The sequence below is a fragment of the Nematolebias whitei genome, chromosome 21, assembly GCF_014905685.2.
Source record: "Nematolebias whitei isolate Nwh7 chromosome 21, NemWhi1, whole genome shotgun sequence".
Classification (NCBI taxonomy): Eukaryota; Metazoa; Chordata; class Actinopteri; order Cyprinodontiformes; family Rivulidae; genus Nematolebias; species Nematolebias whitei.
The window spans coordinates 3,789,959-3,814,344 of record NC_056518.1 but is presented as its reverse complement, the minus strand read 5'-3'; the positions used below and the strand labels follow the sequence as shown (position 1 = coordinate 3,814,344).

General features: G+C 43.4%; 1 protein-coding gene across 1 annotated transcript in view; it reads left to right on the top strand.

Moving 5' to 3' along the window:
* The window catches only part of rab11fip5a (RAB11 family interacting protein 5a (class I)), a 95,183-nt gene that overhangs the window by 21,932 nt on the left and 48,865 nt on the right, over nt 1-24,386 (top strand). Inside the window, exons 2-3 of the mRNA XM_037695269.1 lie at nt 14,884-15,395; nt 19,340-19,922. Coding sequence (XP_037551197.1) covers nt 14,884-15,395; nt 19,340-19,922 — 1,095 coding nt within the window. The remainder of the gene's footprint in view (nt 1-14,883; nt 15,396-19,339; nt 19,923-24,386) is intronic.

The following is a 24,386-nucleotide window of genomic DNA, read 5'->3' as shown; positions in this document are numbered from 1 at the left end:
TGATAGTAATTTGTGAGTGTAAACAGTAACAAACACGCAATGCAAATTCCCCACCATAACTTTCCATAAAAAGGTTCAGAAAATTTAGTAGAAATGGTCCAGTCCTTTGCACACCTAGACCAGAGGTGGCCATTAACACAGCTTGGGGCCAGAATTCTTCTTGTTCATAGACTTTGTTGGTGTATGTGTTTGATTAGCCATCTTCTTCTTTCAGCTTTTCCCTTTTCAGGGGTCACCACAGTGAATCATCCTCCTCAATCTCACTCTGTCATCTTCCAGTTGTTCAACCTGTATTGCACCTCTGATGATCTCATTCCTAATCTTATCCATCCTTGTCACTCCTAAAGAGAACTTCAACATCTTCATTTCCACCACTTCCAGTTCTGTCTCCTGTCTTTTTGTCAATGCCACTGTCTCCAGACCATACAACATAGCTGGTCTCACAATGTCTTGTAAATGTTTCCTTTGGCCTTTGCTGACACTCTTTTATCACAATTCAATCTTGAAACTTTTCTCCATCCACTCCATCCTGCCTAGATTCTCTTTTTCACCTCTTTACCACTCTCCCCATTTTCCTGGACAGTGGACCCCAAGTACTTGAAATCCTGCACCTCTGCTCCTTGTAGCCTTACTGTTAGACCGGCCTCCCTCTCATTCACACACATGTATTCTGTCTTATTTCGGATTTTTAATTCCTCTTCTTTCTAGTGCATACCTCCACTTCTCCAAGTTCTATTCCACCCGTTTCTTGTTCTCTCCACAGATCACAATGTAATCTGCAAACATCATAGTCCACGGGGATTCCTGCCTGACAATGAAACAAATCAACAGCACCATGATATGATTTTTATACATTAGTGAGTACGGCTAGGTACCTTTCTAAAAAATCGGTATCGGTGTCGGTACCTTCACTTTGGTGTCGGTTCCTGGATTGTCCTTTTTTCAGTGCCAATTTTATGATTAACATCAATTCTAACAAGAATAAAATTACGTTACACATTACAGTACAAATCTTGAGTTTTATTTTTTAACCTTGGTATTTTTCTGTTCCAAGCAGTTTTCTTACATAAAAATAAACAAATAATTTTCAGGTCAAAAGACCAGTTTCAAACCAGTGACACGTCAGTGTCTAATGCTCACTGCTACACACTGAGGACCTTTTAACTGAATAGTTTTTCTTCAGAAAAATCAACATGTCTACTTTCTCTGGACACAAACAAGCCCACTCCTGGCTGATGGTGTCTACACCAGTAAGAAATGTTTGTTCTGAGGGTGAGGATGATGCTTACACACAAAGAGATACCTGGTTGCCAAGTCTGATAACATTGGCATATTGTCCCTCACATTTCACCATCAGGTCACTGGATTCACTGAGTTTAGGGCTGATGCAGACTTCTGTACCTCTGTGTCCCTTCCTGAATCTTCTCTATGGGTCTGTGGGGTTTAGGGCTCTTATCATCTCCCTAATTGGCATTAGAACACAAAACATCAACAATAACATGGTTGTGTTGGTCACAAACCATTATATAGACTGAGAGATAAAAGCTTAACTGGTCAACAATATCCTTTACAGCTTACTTACCTCCAACATGCAGCCTCCACTGTAGTTAAAAGCAGCAAACTTTTAACAACAAAGTTTGTGACTGTCCTGTGCCCCCATCTCACTTTTCTTTAGTCTGTCCTCCTCACAACAGGGTCAGAACCTCCTGTGAGGAGAACATTAACATAAACAGTGAACATTAGTGAACTGTTTAAGCAGCTGACTGGATGGATTAGCACATTTTTACAAGATAAGCTTGATCTGTTATTCTCAATCTTTAGTTAGCTTTTGATTTTAGCTAGCTACATAGAGAGCCATAAAATAAAGCTACACAATAATATCTTAAAGTTAACATTACATGGATCCTAGTTTAACGCACCATGATCCATGTATTAAGCTGTAGTAATGTTAACAAACGTAGAATTACCAGCTGAAATCCCAGACACAGCTCTGTCCTCGGTGCAAAGCAGAGTCCGGTCGTGGAGATGTTGAATCAGGCCGTTCAGGCTCTAACACCCACTTTAATGCTGAGAGGATGGCGGTCCTCTCCTTGCAGACAAACATGGAGCAACTTTCTGCTCATAAATTGAAGCCAATCTACTACACACACGCTGTACATGTGAACCCCGTCTGTGGGCTTAACCAGCGCTATAGACATATGGCTATACGGCAGCTCTATACAGCTCTGGGTGTAAACACATATGTCTGTTTGCCATATGTCTGTGTTTTACCTGCCTGTGTGCTGAAACCACATGTCACATTACAGCCAATCATCGAAACTTGACACCGAAAGAAGAGTCATGTTTCAGTCCATACACCGACCGACGCAGTTCGGTCGGTATCATAAAGGAACCTCGGTTCAGTATACAGCCTATTCATGAGTCTAACAGCTTCAGGGTAGAAGTTGTTCCTTAGTTTAGTGGTTCTACACTTAATGCTCCTCAACATCTTACTTGAGGGAAGCGGGGCAAAAAGTGTGTGTGCTGGGTGTTGTGACTCAAGGTACCCAGTTTGTAAGGAGACACAAACGACAAGACAAGTTGGAAAGTGAACAGTGTTATTTATTTACAGTGGTTCTTATATACATGTTGGTTGACTGGAACCCCTGGAAGAGGAAATACATGGTCAGGATGGCCAGGAAAAGAGGTCAGTAAAGGAAATTGATTGTGTTGTCTTGTTTCCTCCTTACAGGTGGATTTGCAGAGAAACTCTGTGTTGAGTCCAAGGTTTCCAGAGAGGTCCAATTTCAACAGGCAGTTCAAGGCAGGCAAGTGGCTGGAGGGCATAGCGCAGGGAACGAGACACAGGACCAAAAGTGAAGCAGGACTGAATCCAAACAACAGGATGACTGTAGGCACACAAAAAGAAGGTAAGTTTTCTTTCATCAACTCTAGTAATACTGGCTAGAAGCATAAATACCAAAAGAGGAAACAATGTTCCAGCGAAGAGTAGAGCTTGACTGCAGCCTTATGTAGAGTGGGAGCTCATCAGGTAGATGACCGTCAGCTGTGGGTAATCAGCGGCCATCTTGAGGCTGTAGCAAGTGCTACTCTTACAGTACCCCCCCCCCCCCCCCCAAGAATCGCCCCCAGGCGACCTGAGGCACTTCTCGGGGTGGGCCTTGAAGAAGGCAGTGATGAGGCTGGGATCCAAGATGAATGAGCGGGTAATCCATGAACGCTCCTCCGGACTGTATCCCTCCCAGTCGACGAGGTACTGGAATCCCCTTCCTCGGCATCGCACATCCAGGATGGTCCGTACGGTGAAGGCTGGATGATTGACGATCAACCGGGCGGGTGGAGGGAGGTTGGCAGGTGGGCATAATGGGCTCTCTGAAAAAGGCTTGACTTGGGAAACATGGAAAGTGGGATGAATCTTCATAGAACTCAGGTGTTGTAATCGAACTGCAGAGGGGTTGATGATTTTGATGATGGGGAAGGGACCGATGATCCTGGGGGCCATCTTCCTGGGGGTGTCTTTTAGATGTATGTCTCTGGTGGAGAGCCATACTTTTTGACCCACCTGGTAAGATGGTGCAGCAGAATGGTGGCGGTCAGCAAACTTCTTGTTTTGGGCAGCCGTGCGTAAGAGAGCTGCCTTGGCTTGGCACCAGACACGTCGACATCGGCGGAAGTGGTGTTGAACGGAGGGTACGGTGATGTCTGTCTCCTGACTGGGGAACAACGGAGGCATGTAGCCAAGGGAGGCTTCAAAGGGAGACATACCTGTAGCTGAAGATTTGTGCGAGTTGTGGGCATATTCCACCCAAACCAAGTGTTTACTCCAAGCCGAGGGGTTGCGTTCCACAATGCACCGTAGGGTGGTCTCCAACTCTTGGTTACACCTTTCTGCCTGACCATTTGACTGGGGGTGGTAACCGAAGGTGAGACTGACAGATGCCCCCAAAGTATTGCAAAAACAGCGCCAAACCTGAGAAATGAATTGTGGGCCCCGGTCTGACACCACATCAGATGGGATGCCATGGATCCTAGAAACATGCTGAACAAGGAGATGAGCCGTCTCCAGAGCAGAAGGAAGTTTGGGTAGTGGAATGAAGTGGGCTGCTTTTGAAAATCTATCAATGACAGTTAGAATGGTTTTGTTACCTTCTGATGGTGGTAGGCCTGTGACAAAGTACACCGATATGTGTGACCACGGATGGCTGGGCGTGGGTAGTGGTTGCAACAGACCAGCAGGGGGTTGGTTTCCCATTTTATTTCTGGCACAGGTAGCGCATACTGCAACAAATTCTTTAACATCTTGGGAGAGTGTAGGCCACCAGAAATGAGTCTTCGTAAGCGACAACATGCGTGAGGTTCCAGAGTGACAGGAAAGTTTATTAGTGTGTACCCACTCGAGTACCTTAGACCTCATGGTGGAGGGAACGAACAATGTCCCAGGGGGTCCTGTACCGTGATCAGGTTCATCCTTATGAGCCTCGCGAACCTCTCTCTCAATAGACCAGGTGAGGGCCCAACAATGCAGATGGGAGGGATGATGTTCTCTTCAGTCAGGTACATTTGGAGAAGAAAACTGGTGAGAGAGAGAGTCAGGCTTGGTATTTTTAGAACCGGGTCTGAATGTCAAGGTATCATTAAAACAGTTGAAAAACAGCGACCAACGTGCCTGTCTGGGGGTCAGTCGTTTGGCGTCCCTCAAGTAAGTCAGATTCTTATGGTCTGTCCATATTAAAAAAGGAAGTTCAGTGCCCTCTAGCCAGTGGCACCATTCTTCTAAGGCTAATTTTACAGCCAGAAGTTCCCGGTTGCCCACGTCATAATTCCGTTCCGCTTGGGACAAGCGCCTAGAGAACAAGGCACATGGGTGCACTTTATTATCGCTGGGAGACCTTTGGGACAGCACCGCTCCTACCCCAGTATCGGATGCGTCTACTTCCAAAATGAACTGATGTTTGGGATCTGGATGACAGAGGATGGGTGTGGAGGAAAAAAGTTGTTTGAGCTTACCAAAGGCTGCATCTGCTTCAGGGTTCCATCTGAATGTCCTATTGATGGAGGTAAGATGTGACAATGGTACGGCGATGCGGCTGTAGTCCTTTATAAAGCGTCTGTTTGCAAATCCCAGGAAGCGCTGTAATTGTTTTCTGGTCTCAGGAACCGGCCACTCCACCACTGCCTTGGTCTTCTCAGGGTCCGTTCTGTAATGTCCTTCCCCAAAGATAAACCCCAAAAAGGAGACAGACAACACATGAAATTCGCATTTTTCACTTTTTACTAATAATTGATTCTCGTACAGTCTCTGATGCACAGTCCTAACTTGTGTAGTGTGTTTGGTCTTATCTTTAGAGTAGATGAGGATGTCGTCCAGATATACGAATACAACGTTGCTGATAAAATCTCTTAAGACGTTGTTAACTAATGCCTGAAGACTGCAGGTGCGTTGGTCAGGCCGAAGGGTATGGCAAGGTACTCGAAATGTCCAAGGGGGTTCAAAAAGCCATTTTCCATTCATCGCCATGTTTTATACGGACCAAGTGGTAAGCTAGTGAGTTAGCTAGTTAGTGAAGATAGTGGCAGATTGCATTTGTTCGTGAATAGAGTCAATTAACGGAAGGGGGTATTTATTTTTTATGGTAATGTTGTTAAGTCCTCGGTAGTCGATACATGGGCGAAGGGTCTTGTCTTTCTTGGTTATGAAGAAAAACCCCACCCCCATAGGAGAGGTGGACAGGCAAATAATTCCAGAGTTGAGGGATTCTTCAATGTAGGTCTTCATAGAATCTCTCTCGGGACCTGAGAGTTTGTAGAGGCGATTGGCCGGTAGCAGGGCCCCAGGAAGTGGGTCAATGGAACAATCATATGGCCGATGGGGAGGTAGAGAAAAAGCTTTCTGTTTACTGAATACTTGGGCCAGGTCGTGATACTCAGGGGGGAAATGGATGACAAGTCGATCTCTTCTGTGTATGAGTCAGGTCTGGAGTGGTTGGAAATACCATAATGAAGGCAGTGCTTAAGACACCTGTCGCTCCATTTCTCCACCTTCCCGAGTTCCCAATTAATATGGGGGTTATGAAGTTGCAACCATGGGTATCCTAAAATACACTGGGTGTTGGATGAGTCGAATATAAAAAAAAATCAATGTATTTGTGGTGGTTCCCAGAAGTTATTAGGTGCAGATTAGCTGTTTTAAAGCGGATCTGAGCCAGGGTCTCTCCAGTGACTCCTGCTATGGAAACAGGTTGAATTTCTTGAACAGGAAGTGATAACTCTTGGACCAGATCTTGGCTGATTAAATTTTGCTCAGCACGTGAATCAACCAAAACCACAACAGGGAAATGGTTTTGGTTGACTTGGACGACTGTGGGAAGTGTAAGTCTATGAAGGGGAGTGAATGAGGAAGTGCCCACCAGTATTTCCCTGTTTACCGGCAGGCATCTTCGTTTCCCTGAAATGGGCAAGATGCTACATAATGTCCATCCTTTCCACAATAAAAACGTAATTTTGACTCCCGACGTCATTATCTTTCATCAGGTGTTAAACGTGTATGTCTCACCTGCATATGTTCTGGTTCGGGCAGCGCTAGGTGAGTCGTGGGAACAGGATTCATGTAACCCTGGGATTTGAAGTTCTCCAACACCGGCTTGTAGTTGCGAAAGCCTCTTGATGACGTGGCAAAACTGGAAGGGGCGGCCCTCTGGGAGTTGTAGTCCCGTTCTCTTTGTCGTTCCTAGAAGCGTTCGTCCAGGGATATTGATAAATTTATTAGTGCATCAAAACTAGGTGGCTAATCTCGTGCCACAATCTGGTCTTTGATATACTCCGACAAGGAATTTAGAAACGTACCTTGCAACGCTCTGTCTCGTTCCAGCCAGTCTGTGCGACGAGAATGCGGAACTCAAGGGCATGCTTGGATACAGGTTGCCGGCCCTGACGTAATCCCAGCAAACACTTCTCTGCGTTGGGTTGTTGCAGCAGCCGATTGAAAATCCTGCGGAACTCGATGGGAAGATTGTTGAAAGAAACGGTATCCATGTCGTGTTGGTGTAGAAATTAAGTTGCCCACCGAGGAGCATTAACTTTGAGTTGACTGGAAAAAACATGATCTTAGCGATGTCTGTGGAGTAGCGCTGAGGGGCCCCCTTAAAAGCGAGTTTGCATTGGAGGAGGAAGCCTTCACATTGATCAGGGTCCCCAGAAAAAAGCTCTGAAGGTTTGACAAGCAGTTCATTAGTTGATGTACTTACGGGGCTGTTGTCGGTGGGACTCGTTGCTGGTGGAGCAGCTGGAGCTGTAGGTGGAGAGGGTGCAAGTCTCTGATTAATAGAAAAAAACATCTCTCCAAGCTCCTGTAAGTAATACTGTCTTTTTTTGTTGAATTAAGACTTGTTTTAACATTTCTTCAAGTTGGTAAATTCGCTCAGCTTGACAAGAGGATGAAACTTGTTCGTTCATGGTCTCGTTCTGGGTCTTGTTTGCCTGGAGCATTTCTGTTGTGACTCAAGGTACCCAGTTTGTAACGAGACCCAAACGACACAAGACTCAAGTTGGAAAGTGAACAGTGTTATTTATTTACAGTTGTTCTTATATACATATATACATGTTGGTTGACTGAAACCCCTGGAAGAGGAAAGACACGGTCAGGATGGCCAGGCAAAGAGGTCAGTACAGGAAATTGATTGTGCTGTCTTGTTTCCTCCTTACAGGTGGATTTGCAGAGAAACTCTGTGTTGAGTCCAAGGTTTCCAGAGAGGTCCAATTTCAACAGGCAGTTCAAGGCAGGCAAGTGGCTGGAGGACAAAGCGCAGGGAATGAGACACAGGACCAAAAGCGAAGCAGGACTGGATCCAAACAACAGGATGACTGTAGTCTAAAAAAGTTAAATCTGGTCCTCTGGACATTCAAAAAAACAAAACAAAGCAAAACAACAAAAAAATGTAGAAACGTTTCGTCTCTCATCCGAGAGACTTCCTCAGTCTGAGGTGCTGTATTCAGCTCAGTCTCTTAAATAGCACCTTCTCAGAGTGGATCAACCAGTTTTGCTGCTGACAACCAAAACCAGCTGATCACATGATCAAGAAGGACCACCAGCCTAACAATGGATCATTAGCACACTGATGGCTGTTTACTATTCACAGAGGGCTGAGTGATACTAGCAATCACAGCATTTTAAGAGGGGGACAATTGACACGTAGGCCTCCACCCCTGTTTAACGATGGACGGTTTCTTTTCACAAAGATGGCCTCCTTTACTTCTCTCTCAAACCATTGTTCTTCTCTGTCCAAGATGTGAACATCTTCTTCCCTGAAAGAGTGACCGCTGGCCTGGAGATGAGTGTAGACCGCAGAATCCTGGCCTGATGATGTTGATCTTCTGTGCTGGGCCATCCTTTTGGCCAGTGGCTGTTTAGTTTCCCCGATGTAAGACTGATTATAGCCCTCCTGACACTGAAGAGCATACACAATATTACTCTGTTTGTGCCAGGGGACTGGATCTTTGGGATGAACCAGTCTTTGCTGTAATGCATTTTGGGGTTTAAAAGCCACTGGGACGTTATGTTTAGGAAATAAACGTCTCAGTTTCTATGATACTCTCTCAACATACAGAATGACCACTGGTCTGGGTTCCTCCTTTTCACCTTATGGTTGGCTGGAGTCCTGTTTGGGTTTCTTCTCTGCTTTCAGGAAGGCCCAGTTGGTATATCCACATAGCTCTAGAGCCTGTCTTGTGTAAGATTTCTCCTTCTGCCTGGCTCCTGAGTTAGTGTGGACGCTGTCTGCTCTGTGGTACAGAGTCCTGATGACTCCTACCTTGTGCTCCAAAGGGTGATGGGAGTCAAACTGCAAATACTGGTCTGTGTGGGTGGGTTTGCAGTACACCTCAGTTTGCAAATGTCCTCTATCAGAAACTGAGACCTCACCGTCCAAGAAATCCAGCCTGCCATTTTTTACATCTTCTCGTATACTTTATATATTTATCCACAAAGTTGATGTGATCAGTAAAATGTTGGACTTCCTGAGATTTAATTTTAACCCAGGTGTCATCAACATACCTGAACCAATGACTTGGTGGTGTCCCTGAAAAGGATGTCATGGCTCTCTTTTCTACCTCCACCATGTAGATTGGCCACAATAGGAGAAACTGGAGACCCCATAACACACCCATGTTTCTGCCTATAATATTGCTCCCCATATGTGTAGTAGGTTGACTGCAGGCACAGTTTCAAGAGTTGACACAGTTGTTCTGTGGAAAGCATGGTCTTGCTGCTCAGAGTGGTGTCTGGTTTTAACCTTAAACTGACCACCTCTACTGCCTTATCAACAGAAATGTATGTAAAGAGTGATGTGACATGAAAAGAAACCATTGTTTCATCAGTCTCCATGATGACATCCCTCATCTTAACACCCCATACAGAACACCGTGGACTTTGTGGATAAGATCAAACACAAGCTTAAGATAAATGCTGGTTGAGGGAGGCCGATCCTATGGTTTCTTTTGTTTCTCGCTGGCTGTTACTAGAATGACATTCCTCTTGAAATTTTCCATCGCTTTAATGGAGTCGACAAACTCCTTGTCTGACCATCCATGCGTAGCCGTGTAGGAAAAAGAAGTCCATACTAGACACTGGGTCGTTTCCGCAGAAGTCACCTTCGTGAATGCCGCTCATGCCTTTGCCACGCCTGTGGTGTAATCAGCTGTGATGAATATGAATGCTTCTTTTAAGTGGACCGGGCCACTGTGTGCTCATTGTAATATTTCCACACAATCATGATACGAATGCAGTTTGGCCATGCAAACTTTCAATCTATCATACAAGACTCTCCTGCCCAGCGTCCAATGTACGTGCTCAAACAGCTGCAACTTGTCCAGTTTCAGCACCTCATTAGCATTTTGGCAATCATTGTAGGGGTGCACAAGCCCAGCAACTCATGAACTCCAATAATTCTAATATTGTTCCATTTTATACTCCCCTACACAGATTCAAGCCTTCTTCTCAGCCCATCCACCTCATCCTTCAATTCCACCACAGTCCCACACAGAGCCCCCACCTCATATGAGCATAAAGACAGTCCGTCTTCAGCTTCTGTAACACTTAGTTTGACTTGGTCAAACTCTGCTCTGAGGGCTGCTGTGTTTACAGCAAGCTCCACTCTCACTGCTTGTAATTCGCTCCTAATAAAATTAAAATAGTCTGTAAGGGCCGCCTTCATTGCCATCGTAATTATTGTTGTGACCAGATTTAATTAAAGCCAGAATATCTGACTTCAGAGCTGACTTGACCATCAATCACTCCAGAGCCCGGCAAGGGTGGGGCTGACGCTCCTACTGTATTTGTTCCAACTACAGCTGCAGCTTCACCGCCGACCGAGGCTGAAGTATTAGCTCCAGACTGCGCAGGCAGGAGAACTGCTGTCTTAGATTATTTTAATTTAGAGGCCATATAACAGCTCCGTCGAATCAATCCTGCGACGACACCATTCTCAGAGGAAGAATCAAATGCAGAGGCGGTGAGAATATAAATATAAAAGGCAGTTTTTCAGGTGGGGCTGACCGGAGCTTAGCAAAACACATCTCAACGATCCACTGCCATCTTGCGCTCTCCCCATTTCATTGCATTGCTGACTTTGTGTTGACCTGCATATCACAATAAACAATAAACTAAACTAAATTAAACTAGTAACAAGAGATGTGGGCTGCTGCTAATTCGTCTAGCTGGAAATCTTTTTATTCTTTCATTTTCTGATTCAACGGATCAAGGAGTAGAGCTGAGCTCACCTAGTTTCCACTTTATAATCCTTTCAAAATAAACTGTGATGGCAGAAATGTACATTAGGACAGAGTTGTTTTTTTTGTTTGTTTGTTTTTCCCCTAGGCCGTAGGTGTTGTCTCAACAAGTTGTCATGTCTCTACTAGGAGTTATTTTTTAAATTGAAAGGTGGCTGCATTATTCTTAAATTTGTCCATTTTAGTTATCTTCATTTTGTTGAAACTCAATCTTTCATCAACACATTTAATCCTTTTAAGACCTAGCTGTTGCACTCAGCCTCTTGATTATTGGCTCTAATGTTTTCTATTCGTGCACTGAACATCCATCCATCCATTATCTTTACCCGTTTATTCCATTTTGGGTCACAGGGGTCGCTGGTGCCCATGTCCAGCAATCACTGTGCGAGGGGCGGGGGACACCCTGGACAGGTCTTAGGTCCATCACAGGGCCACATAGAGACAAACGAGACAAACAACCATTCACTCTCTCACTTACTCACACCTAGGGACAATTCAGAGTTACCAATCAGCCTAACATGCATGTTTTTGGTCTGTGGGAGGAAACCGGAGTACCCGGAGAAAACCCACGCATGCACGGAGAGAACATGCAAACTCCACCCAGAAGGCCCCTGGACCGGGGTTTGAACCAGGGACCTGTTCGCTGAGAGGCAGCAGCTCTACCAGTTGCGCCACCGTGCTGCGTGCACTGAACATGATATAGACAAATAATCTGAACAGATCAGATTTCTTCCTTAAACTGCTTTATTCATGCTGAGCGGAAATTAGATGTGTTTTTCATACTAAAAGTCGCTGTTTTTTTCACAGTTTTGCTGCTCCTGCGACTTATATGTTTTTTTTTTCCATATTCATGACACAATTTTGACTGACACCTTAAATGTTCATTCATACCAACATGAACCAGAGTAAACATTACCAATTGCAGCCACTAGAGACATGAGAGGAACCTCTAGGCTATTGGGTCGTCGGCCGTGCACGTCCGCTGATGCAGCAGATGAGTCCAGTTGGGCTTGGATAGATTGCTGGCAGTCTGGACTTTTTTTTACCTCTTTCAACTGGCCGGGCTCGGGCGCACACGTCTGCTGATTCAGCAGCTGAGTCCTGTTAAGCTTCAGGTGGGTTGCTGGCAGCCATCCAGCTGGACTTTTCTTTTTACCTCTTTCAGCTGGCTGGGCTCGGCCGCGCATGTCCACTGACGCAGCGGCTGAGTCCAGTTGGGCTTGGATGGATCAATGGCAGTGATCCAGCTGATGCTTAACTGAACTTTTTAAAATCTCTTTCAACCATTCGGTCAGCGTGTGGTCAACCGACTGCACGTGGCTCGTGATTCAATTCAATTCTATTCAGTTTTTTTATATAGCACCAAATCACAACAAAGTTATGTCAGGGCACTTTACAGAAACATTCACATACATAAAAGCCAATTAGTAAAGTTCTCTATCTAAGGAATCCAGCAGACAAGATGAATCTTGGCTTGGATGCAGTCTCCCATCCTGAGCAAGCACAGTGGCAACAGTGGAAAGGAAAAACTCCCTTTTAAAAGGAAGAAACCTCCAGCAGAACTAGGCTCAGGACAAGCGGCCATCTGCTTTGACCGGCTGGTTGAGAGGACAGGAAGGAGAGACAGACGAACACAGAATGGTAGGTCCAGGTATAAGTCCAGGTGTATCTGAGCACATTGGATCGTCAGCTGCATGCGTCTGATGATGCAATCAAAAACCTGACACTAATCCGGCCTGCCCATCCAGCATATTATTTTGGCTTGGCCCAGCCCGGCCGGGCCTCGGACCCGGGTTAGAAATGACAGCTCTATTTCAGAGTAAATGCTACTTATACTTGGAAGCAACAAATATGTCTTTTTCCTCTTCATGATGCTTTTTTTGACTGATGCAACCTATACTTCGGAGCGACGTATAGTGCGGAAAATACGGTAAGTAGCTGCGAGTCATACTTTGAGCTCTAACAGATCATTCAAGATTTCACAATATTGCTTGTTTGCCTAGAACGTCATTTTTAAGAGCTGACAAACAATTCTACCTCCATTATTTCTGAAGATAAGAAGGTCTAAGTTTAAAATCTCTGGTAATAAAGGCAGTAAGCAATATGCCTTAAAACACTGATAATCCACACAGCCAAAAGTTAATGTTCTTATATGTAAAATGTGTCACAACTCTTCATTTTCTGCCTGTCAGTGTGCTGCAGTGGTAAAAAAGGGGATTTTGGAAATAAGAAACTGTCTGAACAGTCTGTACATCAGTGGGTTTGCTGTAGTTAGTTTTATTTCATGTAGAAGTTTTATGTTCCATCTCCGACCTTCAGACGTCTTTGTTTCTGTTGCTTGTAACGTTTAAATTGACTTGCTGACTCAGCAGAACGGGACTGTTGTTTCAGCTGCAGCATGGCTGCTTTTCAAACTTTTTAGTTTATCTTTTTTTGTTGTTTGGTCAATAATGCACAGTTTCACCACAGTAGAATGCAGCCACATTCATCAGGAAAGGCACAGTTTTGTTGCATATAATGATTCAAGTTTAGCAGAAAAATTCTACTCCATCTATGATTTATTAGTTCAAACTAAGCCAAGGAAAGGGTACTTTTTAAACCTCTTGTTTAATGTGCTTGTACTTGAAAACTGACTGAAGTATTATTGAAAAAAGTGTGCCATATGTGTGTCTCACATGGCACATCACAAAAGAAGCAATGTGGTTGAGGTGTAGCGAGAACAATACTCAGCAGCACAGGAAATCAAAAGTCTAAAACAAGAATTTGGTTTCAAGTCTATTTTTCTGTTTTCCTTCCAGCGTTGGTAATTTCCTGTTGACTGCAGAAATGCACTTTCTCTACAGAAGTTTTTCCTCAATCATCTCATTTATTCTAATTTTTATTATCTTTAAATAGCTTTTAAGAACAGATGAGTATTTCCTGGGACTCACAGTGCAGTGAGCTTCTTGGCACTGCTCCACCCACGGGTGTGCAGCATTTCTAAGAACCGCACCTCCCCGGTGCGAGCACATTTACAGTTAGACTTGTTTTCTGTACTAATGTAGAACATTTGCTTATTAAGTCTTCATTGTTCGTGCAGACTGGAACATTAAACAATAGAGCTTCACTGAGGTGTTGCTGGATGTCAGGCTGCATGCAGCCGTTTAGAGCTTCATGGTCAGGCGACACTCCCACTGTGACCCCGAGTGGCATTAGTCTTATAGCCACACAGTTTTAAATTAAATACAGTTGGACTTTTCTTAGAATATGATATGCTGTGAAATGTTATTTATTCCCAAACTCTGAAAGGCGAAGGCACTTCTTGTGTCTGTCTGTTACAAAAATATCTCAAGAAGTACTTTGCATATTTTAATGAAACTTGCAGAAAATCATCACTGGATGTACCTCTACAACAGATTAGCTTTTGAAGTCAACCCAATTCAAGATGGCTTCAACATCTAACTTTAAAAAATTCAAAAACTAGCCAAGCTCAGTCAGTTTTACAGATATTGACCTATAATTTGGTGGTTTAGTAGCTGAGAATGATCTCCAACACATTCTGAGTTGCACACGATCTTTGCTAAAACATGTTCCCTAAATGGAGTCAACTCTGTCAGCAAAATATCTCATGAACGCATGGATAGATGGATTTTAATGAAACTTCAAACATTGTAAAACAACTGTCGATTGTGTAGCCGAGTCCAAACCAGTACAGCCTTTGAGCTTGATTTAAATATCCATACATCCATCATCTTTATCTGCTTCTTCCTTTTCGGGTAACGGGGGGCACTGGTGCCCATGTCCAGCTATCGCTGAGTGAGAGGCGGGGGACGCCCTGGACAGGTCTCCAGTCCATCACAGGGACACAGAGACAAATGAGACAAACAGCCGTTCATTCTCACTCACACCTAGGGACAGTTTAGTTACCATTCAGCCTAACATGCATGTTTTTGGTCTGTGGGAGGAAACTAGAGAAAACCAATGCATGCACAGAGAGAACATGCAAACGCCATCCAGAAAGGCCCCCGGCCGGGATTTGAACCAGGGCGATTAATCTGTGATTTTTGTTTGACAAAGTATCAGTGTGTCTGTTTATCTCTAATGGATCCATGGTTTTTGCAGGTGGTACAGGCTTAACTCCAAGACTGGAAAAAAGGAGAAAGAGAGAGGAGACATCCAAGTCACCATCCAGTTCACCCAAAACAACCTGACTGCCAGCATGTATGACCTCATCATGAAGGACAAGGGAGCCTCTACCTTCAGCAAGTTGAAAGAGCGCATGAGGGGGAAGAGGAGATCCAGTGAAGATGACTCCTCTTCATCTGTCCTCCAAACTGGACATGGCTCTCTATACCGCATGCGCCAAAGACTGCCAAGTGATGGAGGAGGAGAGGAAGATTACGAGGATGACGAGGGGGGTGAAGTTCGGCGGAGTAAGATGAGGACCTTCTTTCTTAGGGGAAAGTTGCGGAAATCTTCAGACACTCGCTCAAGTACGTCTCTGGGCTCGGAGAGCAGTGAGTCATCATCACGAGGTGGAAGCCTCAGCCCCACAGCTGGGATCAGCGTGGTGGTGTCTGACCTCTCCAACTCCCCCAGCAACAGCAGCAACTTCACCGCAGACAACAGTCCAGGTGAGACAGGCTGTCATATACTGAACATTATTGAATTTTATCATCTATGGTGCATTTTTGTTTCAGAAACATTTATTATTATAAAACAGACAAACAGAGTTGGATCATTTTTTGTGAGATATACTTGCAGTTTTGTTTCAGAACAGTGGTTCCCAAACTTTTAGTAGAGCCCGACTGATATGTCAGCAGAGCCAAAATTTTTGGCCGATATAAGCGTTTGGGGACATGTATTGGTGATAATTGTCCCATTGTGCACCAATAAACACTTCAAATTTTCACCCCTAAAATGCTGGGAACAAGCTGGGTCCTTGCTTGCAAAAGGTGTAATTGTACAATGTATCTGGGAGAGGGCGCATGTGGACTACTTTCAAGTCATGGCTGTTCATTGTAACTTTCACTTTTAGCACAGTCGAAGCAGGGAGCAGCTAAATACTGTGTAGCACAGTTTGCTGAGCAGAGCATGGTAAGTTTATTTTAACTGATCTGTAAAATAAAACGGCAATAATAAATTCTCCAACCTGCTTGTCATTAGCTACATGCCTCTCAAGTTAGCAAGCTAACATTTAGATAAACTAGCATAGGCTACTGTCTTGTAAAACTTCATCCAGAACAATAAATCTAACCTAGAGGTAAAATGTATCAGTGTTAGTAGCACTTTGAAATGCTTGGAAAGACTGGTCATGACCCACATCAAAACAACCATCATCATCAACGAGGACATTCACTAGTATGCATACCACGAGAATCCATCAACAGAAGACGCCATCTCCTCTGTGGTCCACACTGCTCTTACTCACCTGGAGCAGAAGGACTCCTACGTCCGTATGCTCTTTGTGGACTTCACGTCTGCCTTCAACACCATGATCCCTCAAATCCTGATGGACAAAATACTCACACTAGAACTAAGCCCTTCCATTTGCAACTGGGTCCTAGACTTCTTATCAAACAGAGCACAGTCAGTGAAGATCCACAATTTCTCCTCCTCCACCATAACCCTCAGCACTGGCTCCCCTCATGGCTGTGTGCTAAGCCCTCTCCTGTTCACTCTGCTCACGTATGATTGTGCACCTACCCATCCAGGCTGTCATATTTGCAGAGGATACAATGGTGGTTGGATACATCACAAACAACGATGAGTCCAGTTACAGGCAGGAGGTGGAACATATGGAGAGCTGGTGCAAGAAGAACAACCTTCACATCAATGTGAAGAAGACAAAGGAGATTGTCGTGGACTTCTGATGAACAAACGCACCCCCCCCCCCCCCCCCCCCCCCAAAAGTAAAATAGTAATAAAAATATAAAAAAGCTGTCTCCCTCCTCCAGTTGTTCAAGATGTGAGCTCAGCTGAGCAGAAGTGCTCTAAGCAGCCAAGTCTGTGCATATTTTAATAAATGTTTTAAAATTCTTTGTGTGATATATTTCTGTGTACGTTACATGTGTGTTTAAATACAGAAATCTACCGGAATTTAAGATCACATCCGAACAATGAACGGAGCGGAGACAACAGCACAAAAAAAAAAAGAAACTATCCAAATGACCTGACTGAAAATTGTTGGATTGTATACCTGGATTATTGAGCATGGACTTTGTTGGTTTTGAACCAGTTTGACATGACTGTCAACGAGGAAGAGGGCCGGCACCGTAGGAGGGGGTGTGCTAAAGAGACCATCTTAGCACCAACATAACTGGTTTGTTAAACTGTGGAATAAGCGGTTGGGGGAAGAATCAGTTTTGTGTTTCCTTCACTGATGAAGCCTTTTGGATGGAAGGTGAAATGTTTCAGAAAAAAAAAAAAAAAAAAAGAAACTGTCCAGATGACTTGACTGAAACTTGTTGGATTGTATACGCAGTTCGGTCGGTACCATAAACAACCTCGGTTCGGTATACAGCCCTATTCCCGGGGATGTTGTTTGGGCCGGTTGTCTTGTGAAGGTTAATCCTCCTGAAAGTACTCCTGACTTCTGCTGAGGTCACGCTGAGAAGCTCTTTATCCGATGGTGAGGTGAGTCTGGTGCTGGGTGGTCTGTTTGAGTCTTTAATGCATGCGTAGAACTTGTTGAGGGCATCAGGCAGTGATGGGTCTCTAGGCCGTTGTTCACTCCTGCCTTTATAGTCTTTTATACACTTAATGTCCCTCCACATGCTCCGTGGGTCTTGTGAAAGGAATTGACCCTTGATCCTTTGTGTACTTTGTATATGTAGCCTTGGCCCTCTTAATACCAGCAACCAGCTCTTTCCTTGTCCTTCTCAGCTCTTGTGAGTTTGCAGACCTGAAGGCAGTGTTCCTGGCTTCCAGCAGTGTGCGCACGTCTGCATTCAGCCATGGTTTTCTGTTTGGGTAACTTTTAACATATCTTATGGTGGAGACGGTTTCAGTACATGTACTAATGTACCTCAGAACTGAGGATGCATATTGGTCCATTTCTAGTGCTCCCCATTTTCAGCAGTTTCTCTGAAGACCTCCCAGTCTGTTTGTTCAAAACAATCTCTCAGTCTGGGGCTACTGTTCTGGATCCAAGATTTAACTTTTTTTTGTACCGGTCTGGAGCGTCCCAGTGGGGGCAGGTAAGCAGGGGACAGGAAGATTGAGAAGTGATCAGATAGTCCTAGGTGGGGGCAGGGTTCGGCTTTGTATGCATCTTTTACATTTGTGTAAACACGGTCCAGCGTGTTGTTCACACGTGTTGGTATGGTCCCATGCTGGTAAAATCTTGGGGGGCAGTCTTTTAGATTCACGTGATTAAAGTCTCCAGCCACTATGTAAAGAGCCCCAGGGTTTTTGCTTTGCAGCAAGCTGAAGAGATCATGAAGCTCCTGCAGAGCTTTGTTAGCATTAGCATCTGGAGCTATATAAACAACTGTTATGAAAGCCAGTGTAAACTCACAGGGTAGATAATGTGGTTGACTTATCTGTGTTAGTTGCTCCAAGGCCTTGGAGCATGAGCTTTGTCCAGTATACAGTACAGTTTGCGCACCAACTTTTACTCACATAAATGCATACAAAGCCTCCCCTCGATTTCTTCGTTAGTTCGCTGCAGCGATCTGCTCAGAAAATAAAGTCTGTCATCCAACTGGAAGGCTGAATCCGGCATTTCGCTGGTAATCAATGATTCCGTGAGACAAATCACCGCACACTTCATCATCTCTTCTGAGGTGCCCACTCTCAGACAAATCAAATCCATCTTGTTGTCCAACAAGTAGATGTTCGACAGAAAGAGTGATGGTATCAGGAGATTTCCAGCTTCAGCATTAGCACATAGCCTCACCAGAACCCCCACCCGACGTCCTCACTTCTTAAGCCGGGAGCAGCGCTTCCTTTTCTGCTATCCATCTGTCCATCCGTCCATCCATCCATCCGTCCATTGTTCTGTCTCCGTCTGTCCGTCTGTCTGTTCGTCTGTCTGTTTGGTCTTCAAAACACAATCTTAATTGTGCAAAGAAAAAGTTCAGCAGACACTGAAAGTTGCTTTATTAAAATGTTTTTATCTCTACATAAAAGTAGATGTCTTGTGAAGACAATTTCTTTTGTTAGGGGCGGCTGTGGCTGAGTGGTTAGAGCAGTCATCCTCCAATGCGAGAGTTGGGGGTTCAAATCCACCAGCAGTCACATGCCGAAGTGTCCCTGGGCAAGACACTGAACCCCTCATATCCTCTGATGTGTGTCCCATCGGTGTATGAATGTGATCTAAAGCACTGATTAGTCTCATTAGAATGATTTGTTCAATTAGCTTTGTAGAGATCTAGTAGAGTGCTGTATGAATGGGTAAATGAGGCCCAGATTGTATTGAGTATCTTGAAATAAGAGAAAGGCGCTATATAAGTACAGTCCATTTACCATTTATTTCCTAATGAGAAAGCTTGACATCATAATTCACTGTAGCCTTAAAGTTTGGTTATATTCTTTATTTATTTCTCATCATATCTTCTTGCTTTTTTTCCTGCAGAGCACACGACCAACACGTCGCCCCAATCATCCTCTTTGAAATGTGAGTTTGGTCACGAGGCTGGTGAAGTCACCATCACAGTACATCAGCCTGCTTTTTGCATTAATGGAAGCCATGCTGACAACATCCAGTTCCAAGACCGAGGCTTAGGAAACCCTGCGGGTTCTTTAGGCCTGGGATTGTTGCAGAAGTCTTTGCCCCTCTCTGTCTCTTTACAGAACCTAGGCACCTCGCCTCACAACCTCCCTAAAGGCCTTGTGGGAGACGGGCGGCGCTGGTCGTTTGACAGGCCTGACAAGGAGGAAAAAGCTGCTATAGCAGCAGCCCTGGAGAAAAGTGGCTCCATGCAGGGTGAGAAAGAGGAGCGGCTGGAACTGAAAGCTGCCTACATGTCTTCTACTTCAAAGGAGGAGTCAGAGAGTCTGGGGAGAAAGCAGAGGAAGAACTTGTTCTCACATGGGCGGAGTGAATCAGGAGGGAAGGGTCCGAGTCAGTGGAAGGACGAGTCTGAACAGGTCTGTGCTGCCTCTCAGGAGAAGCACAAGGGCTGGTTTGGATCAAAAGACCCGCACAGCAAACCCAGGTGAGACACTCTCTGCCATTCCATCTGATTTTATCAGAGGATAAATAACACCTCGTTACAGCTTTAAACTCATGATGAGTTATCATTTCAGGAGAAATGGAAATTAAATCAAAGTCAACAACTGCACTGCAGAAACACTTTATCATAACAACAAAACTTTATCATAACTTTATAAATGGAGGTGTGTTGATTGCTGTTGATTCTCACTCTTCAATCAGTTTTTGGGAATATTGCCCATGAAAATACAAGTTTAAAGGGTCGTATTTGAAACAGTTATACAAATTTATCACTCTGAGTCATAAGCTTTTGATTTAGAGTACCAAATGAATTGAATGCATTGCTTACACACTACTTGCTTAGAGACAGTAACAAGGAAGATGTTACTTTACATGTATATTCCCTTTTTTGGGGAAAACCTAAAAGGATATTTTAGTATTTTTAAAGTGGGGGTTTTATGTTGAAATGATGAAGCATATCTAAACAAATATAGATAGGTCCTGGAACAGCCTCAGTTTAGAGGATTATATATGTTTTACTAATATGGTGCTGGTACTAGAACTGGTTTTTAAAATTTCCTCGAATTATTTTGTTTTAACAATAAAGTTAAGAACAGGCTTTGTTTTCCCCAGCCTGCGAGCCATGTCATTACGTCATGTTAGTGAGCTGCTCCGGTAAATAGTTCCTCCTCCCTCTGTTTTATTTTAAGTTTTTGGAGAAGATCACAGAGCAGAGAGACTATTTATCTCCACAGATCACAAGGTTCATGATAAGATATCCTAAAATCGCCTGTCAGTCTTATAAACACTGTTTTCAACAAGTCTGTGTTTGTCAACAGTTAGTTTTGTCCATCCATCCATTTTCTTTACCCGCTTATTCCATTTTGGGTCACGGGGGTCGCTGGTGCCCATGTCCAGCAATCACTGTGCGAGGGGCGGGGTACACCCTGGACGGGTCGCAAGTCCATCACAGGGACACATAGAGACAAACAAGACAAACAACTATTCACTCTCTCATTCACACCTAGGGACAATTTTTAGAGTTACCAATCAGCCTAACATGCATGTTTTTGGTCTGTGGGAGGAAACCGGAGTACCCGGAGAAAACCCACACATGCACGAAGAGAACATGCAAACTCCACCCAGAAAGGCCCCTGGACCGGGGTTTGAACCAGGGACCTGCTCGCTGAGAGGCAGCAGCTCTACCAGTTGTGCCACCGTGCTGCCAGTTAGTTTTGTATTACTTGTTTATTCCTGGAGAAATATGGAGTTCCTACTAGAAGTGTCCAGGCTGTACAGGAAGTGCTACAGATTGCTGCTGCTTTTTGCATTTGAAAATAACAAGATAATTCAATGCAAACAGTTGTTTTGCATACTTGATAGTGGTGTAAAAGTGTATAAAATAATATTGTTTGAATTGCTGTGATTTATTTTGTGGCTAGATTGAAGCTGTTTTACGGTGGTAGCATTGCACTTTGATCTTTGTTGTGATCAGACTACTCATCAGCTCATCAGTCCTGTTGGAATTAAACTAATTTCTTTAAACTGAGATTGTACAAAAGGCTTTATAGATGTGGTTAAATATTAATATTTCCATTGTGCCTGACTTCAAAATGGCTAGAGTATTCCTTTAAACACACCACTATGAATCACGAAGGACACCAGTCACCCAACACACACAATTTTTGCCCCACTTCCTTCAGGCAGAAGATTGCAAAGCATTAAGTGCAGAACTACTAGACTGAGGAACAGCTTCTACCCTGAGGCTGTTAGACTCATGAATCCCTAACCAGGATAATCACTGTAAGGAGAGAAAAAAAAAAGTCACTGTAATGCCACTTTAATTGATGATATGTGGCTTATCTGTGCTGCTGATTATCTATGCTGCTGATCTCATGCTGCTGTATTCATTCGTACCTATCTGCTCACCAAAGACTCATGTTCAGGCTGCTGTTGTTATGCCGTTACATTACTTGTGTTTAGCGTATATCTTAGTGTATATCTTAGATCCTTATTTACTGTTTCGTTTTATACTTCATATTTTGCTATTGTTGGGTGAAACTGGGACCCTGTGTACATTATTTTGTTCCACCTCATAAACCACATGTGATGGAAATGACAGTAAAGTTGACTCGAACTTGAACTTGATTAGAAAGTCACACTAGTTGCATTTTAAATTACCTTTAATTACCTTTAGCAAAGCTGGACATGGGCACCGGCAACCCCCGTGACCCAAAAAAGAAGAAGCAGGTAAAGATAATGGGTGGATGGATACATTTAGCGAATATGTTAAATTGTGCTATAAACATACCGTTTTTTAAAGCCTGCCTACCACATAATGACAAGATCTACGACAGTCCTCGTGTGTGTCTGTGTACATAATACACGTGTTTATAGCAACACTTTTGACCTTTTAGCTGGTGGTAGCTGACAATACCAGTATTTACGCTGAGCTAAAAGCTTCATTTACTCAAGAAAAGTAGGTCGAAGCATTACTCAGTACTGATCCTTCTTTTCAAAGGCAGTTTTTTCTAATCAGTTCAAATGTTTTTCAATTCAGTTCTATTCAGTTTATGTATATACCACCAAATCACAACAAAGCTGTCTCAGGGCACTTTAAAGGAACATTTACATACATAGTTAATAAAATTCAGCCAGTTAATAAAGTTCTCTATCTAAGGAAACCAGTAGACACATTGAATCTTCACTTCGTTGCAGTCTCCCATCTTGAGCAAGCACAGTGGCAACTGTGTGAAGGAAAAACTCCCTTTTAAAGTTCAAGTTCAGGTTGTGTTTATTTTAGAGATGCACCGATCCACTTTATGTTTTTACTTCCGATCTGCTCCCGATACCAATATCGGGATATCTTCCCTTACCGATCCTGTTCCGATATCATAATCATCATTGATTTTATATGCATGCATGTCCAAAAAGGCAACTTGAGGTAAGTTTTATTAATGTTGGATAAGTTTTAAAGTTAGAATTAAATTCTGCTAACACAAAACATTTTTTTTTAATTCCTAGCTTTAAAGTGGATGTTAAAGTGATTAATTTAAGTGATTGTTTAAAGTTATTCTATATTTTGTTAAATAAGGGGCAGATATAAGAATTTTTTTCTTCTTTCTCCACTTTTTTCATTCAATCTTTTCTTTTTGATGAATTTGTTTTGTTTATTTTTGTTTCTTTTAAATGAATGAATAAACAAATTTAATAGAATATAATGTTAAATAGCTTTAAACATCTGCTAAGTTGTTGGAATAAACCAACACAGACATGTTCCTGTTTTTAGTATTTTACATCACTTTATAATGTAGCTGTTTTGTTTTTTTGTTTGTTTTTTTAAATATATATAATTTTCTTGTAATTTTCAAATCATATATTTTTTTTTTTTAATGATTATCTACTGTTGTACTGATAAATATCTCCTGGAGGGTAAACTATATCTTGGCTGCAAGAATCAAGCTGCAAAATCCTTCGTTTTTTACAACTGATAGTGGTTGGTCATTAATTACGATGAAGTTTAGCAACTTCTCGGTAAACATTCGAGCTCCATGGCTTCAGCGATGTCTTTTTGTTGTTTAGTCTGGAGCGGGCATTCTGATTTTGGTCAGCCGCGCTCAGTCTGCCCCTCCTCAGAGATGGCCAGACTGAGCATGGCTGGCCGGGGTCGAGTTGCCTGTTTCGGGTTGAGCAAGGGTAGCGCCCCGTTGAAGCCACGGAGCTCGAATGTCCAACGTAAAACTGACTTTACTGCGGTTTAATGTGGTGCTATGGCTCTGCAGACATTGCACGTTGCTGCCTTGTTTTGTGGTGTTTCTAGTGTAAAATACTTCCACACAGCGGACATGTTTAGATGAAAAGTTGGTTAGCAGTTAGCTACAGTGCTGCTAACTCGGTCCTCACATTGTAGCTGGCTGCAAACTATGAAATGGATTTCCTGAATGTGAGGCGGATCTTATATTTCTGAGGTCATGAGACACGCCTCCCTTCAGGAAATCCATTCCATATTTTGAAGCCAACATTTATCATGAATCGTAAATCTCTGCAGGTGGATCGGAAAAATCCGATATGTAAATTATGCTGGTATTGGAGGCCGATACTGATACTGGATCGGATCGGCCCCATCCCTAGTTTATTTGTCATATCACTTCACAACTTGCTATTGCCGAGGTCGGTCGCTTTTTTCCCATCCTCTCCGCTTTGCTGCTCTGTCTTGTCAGTGAAATTACTTCTGAGCTTCTCTCGGGGGGTGGGGGTGGGTGTGGGGCTATAACTCCAAAATAGACAGTATATATATATATGTATATATTAGGGTTGCACCAATTTATCGGCCCCCATTTTCTTTAATTTTGGGAAATCGGAAATTGGCCAATACTTCCATGAGAAACCGATTTATTTTACTGTTTTTTTTTAAGTTTTAACAATTGTCTGAACTTCATTTATATTTCAGAGCACTACCTCATGGCCC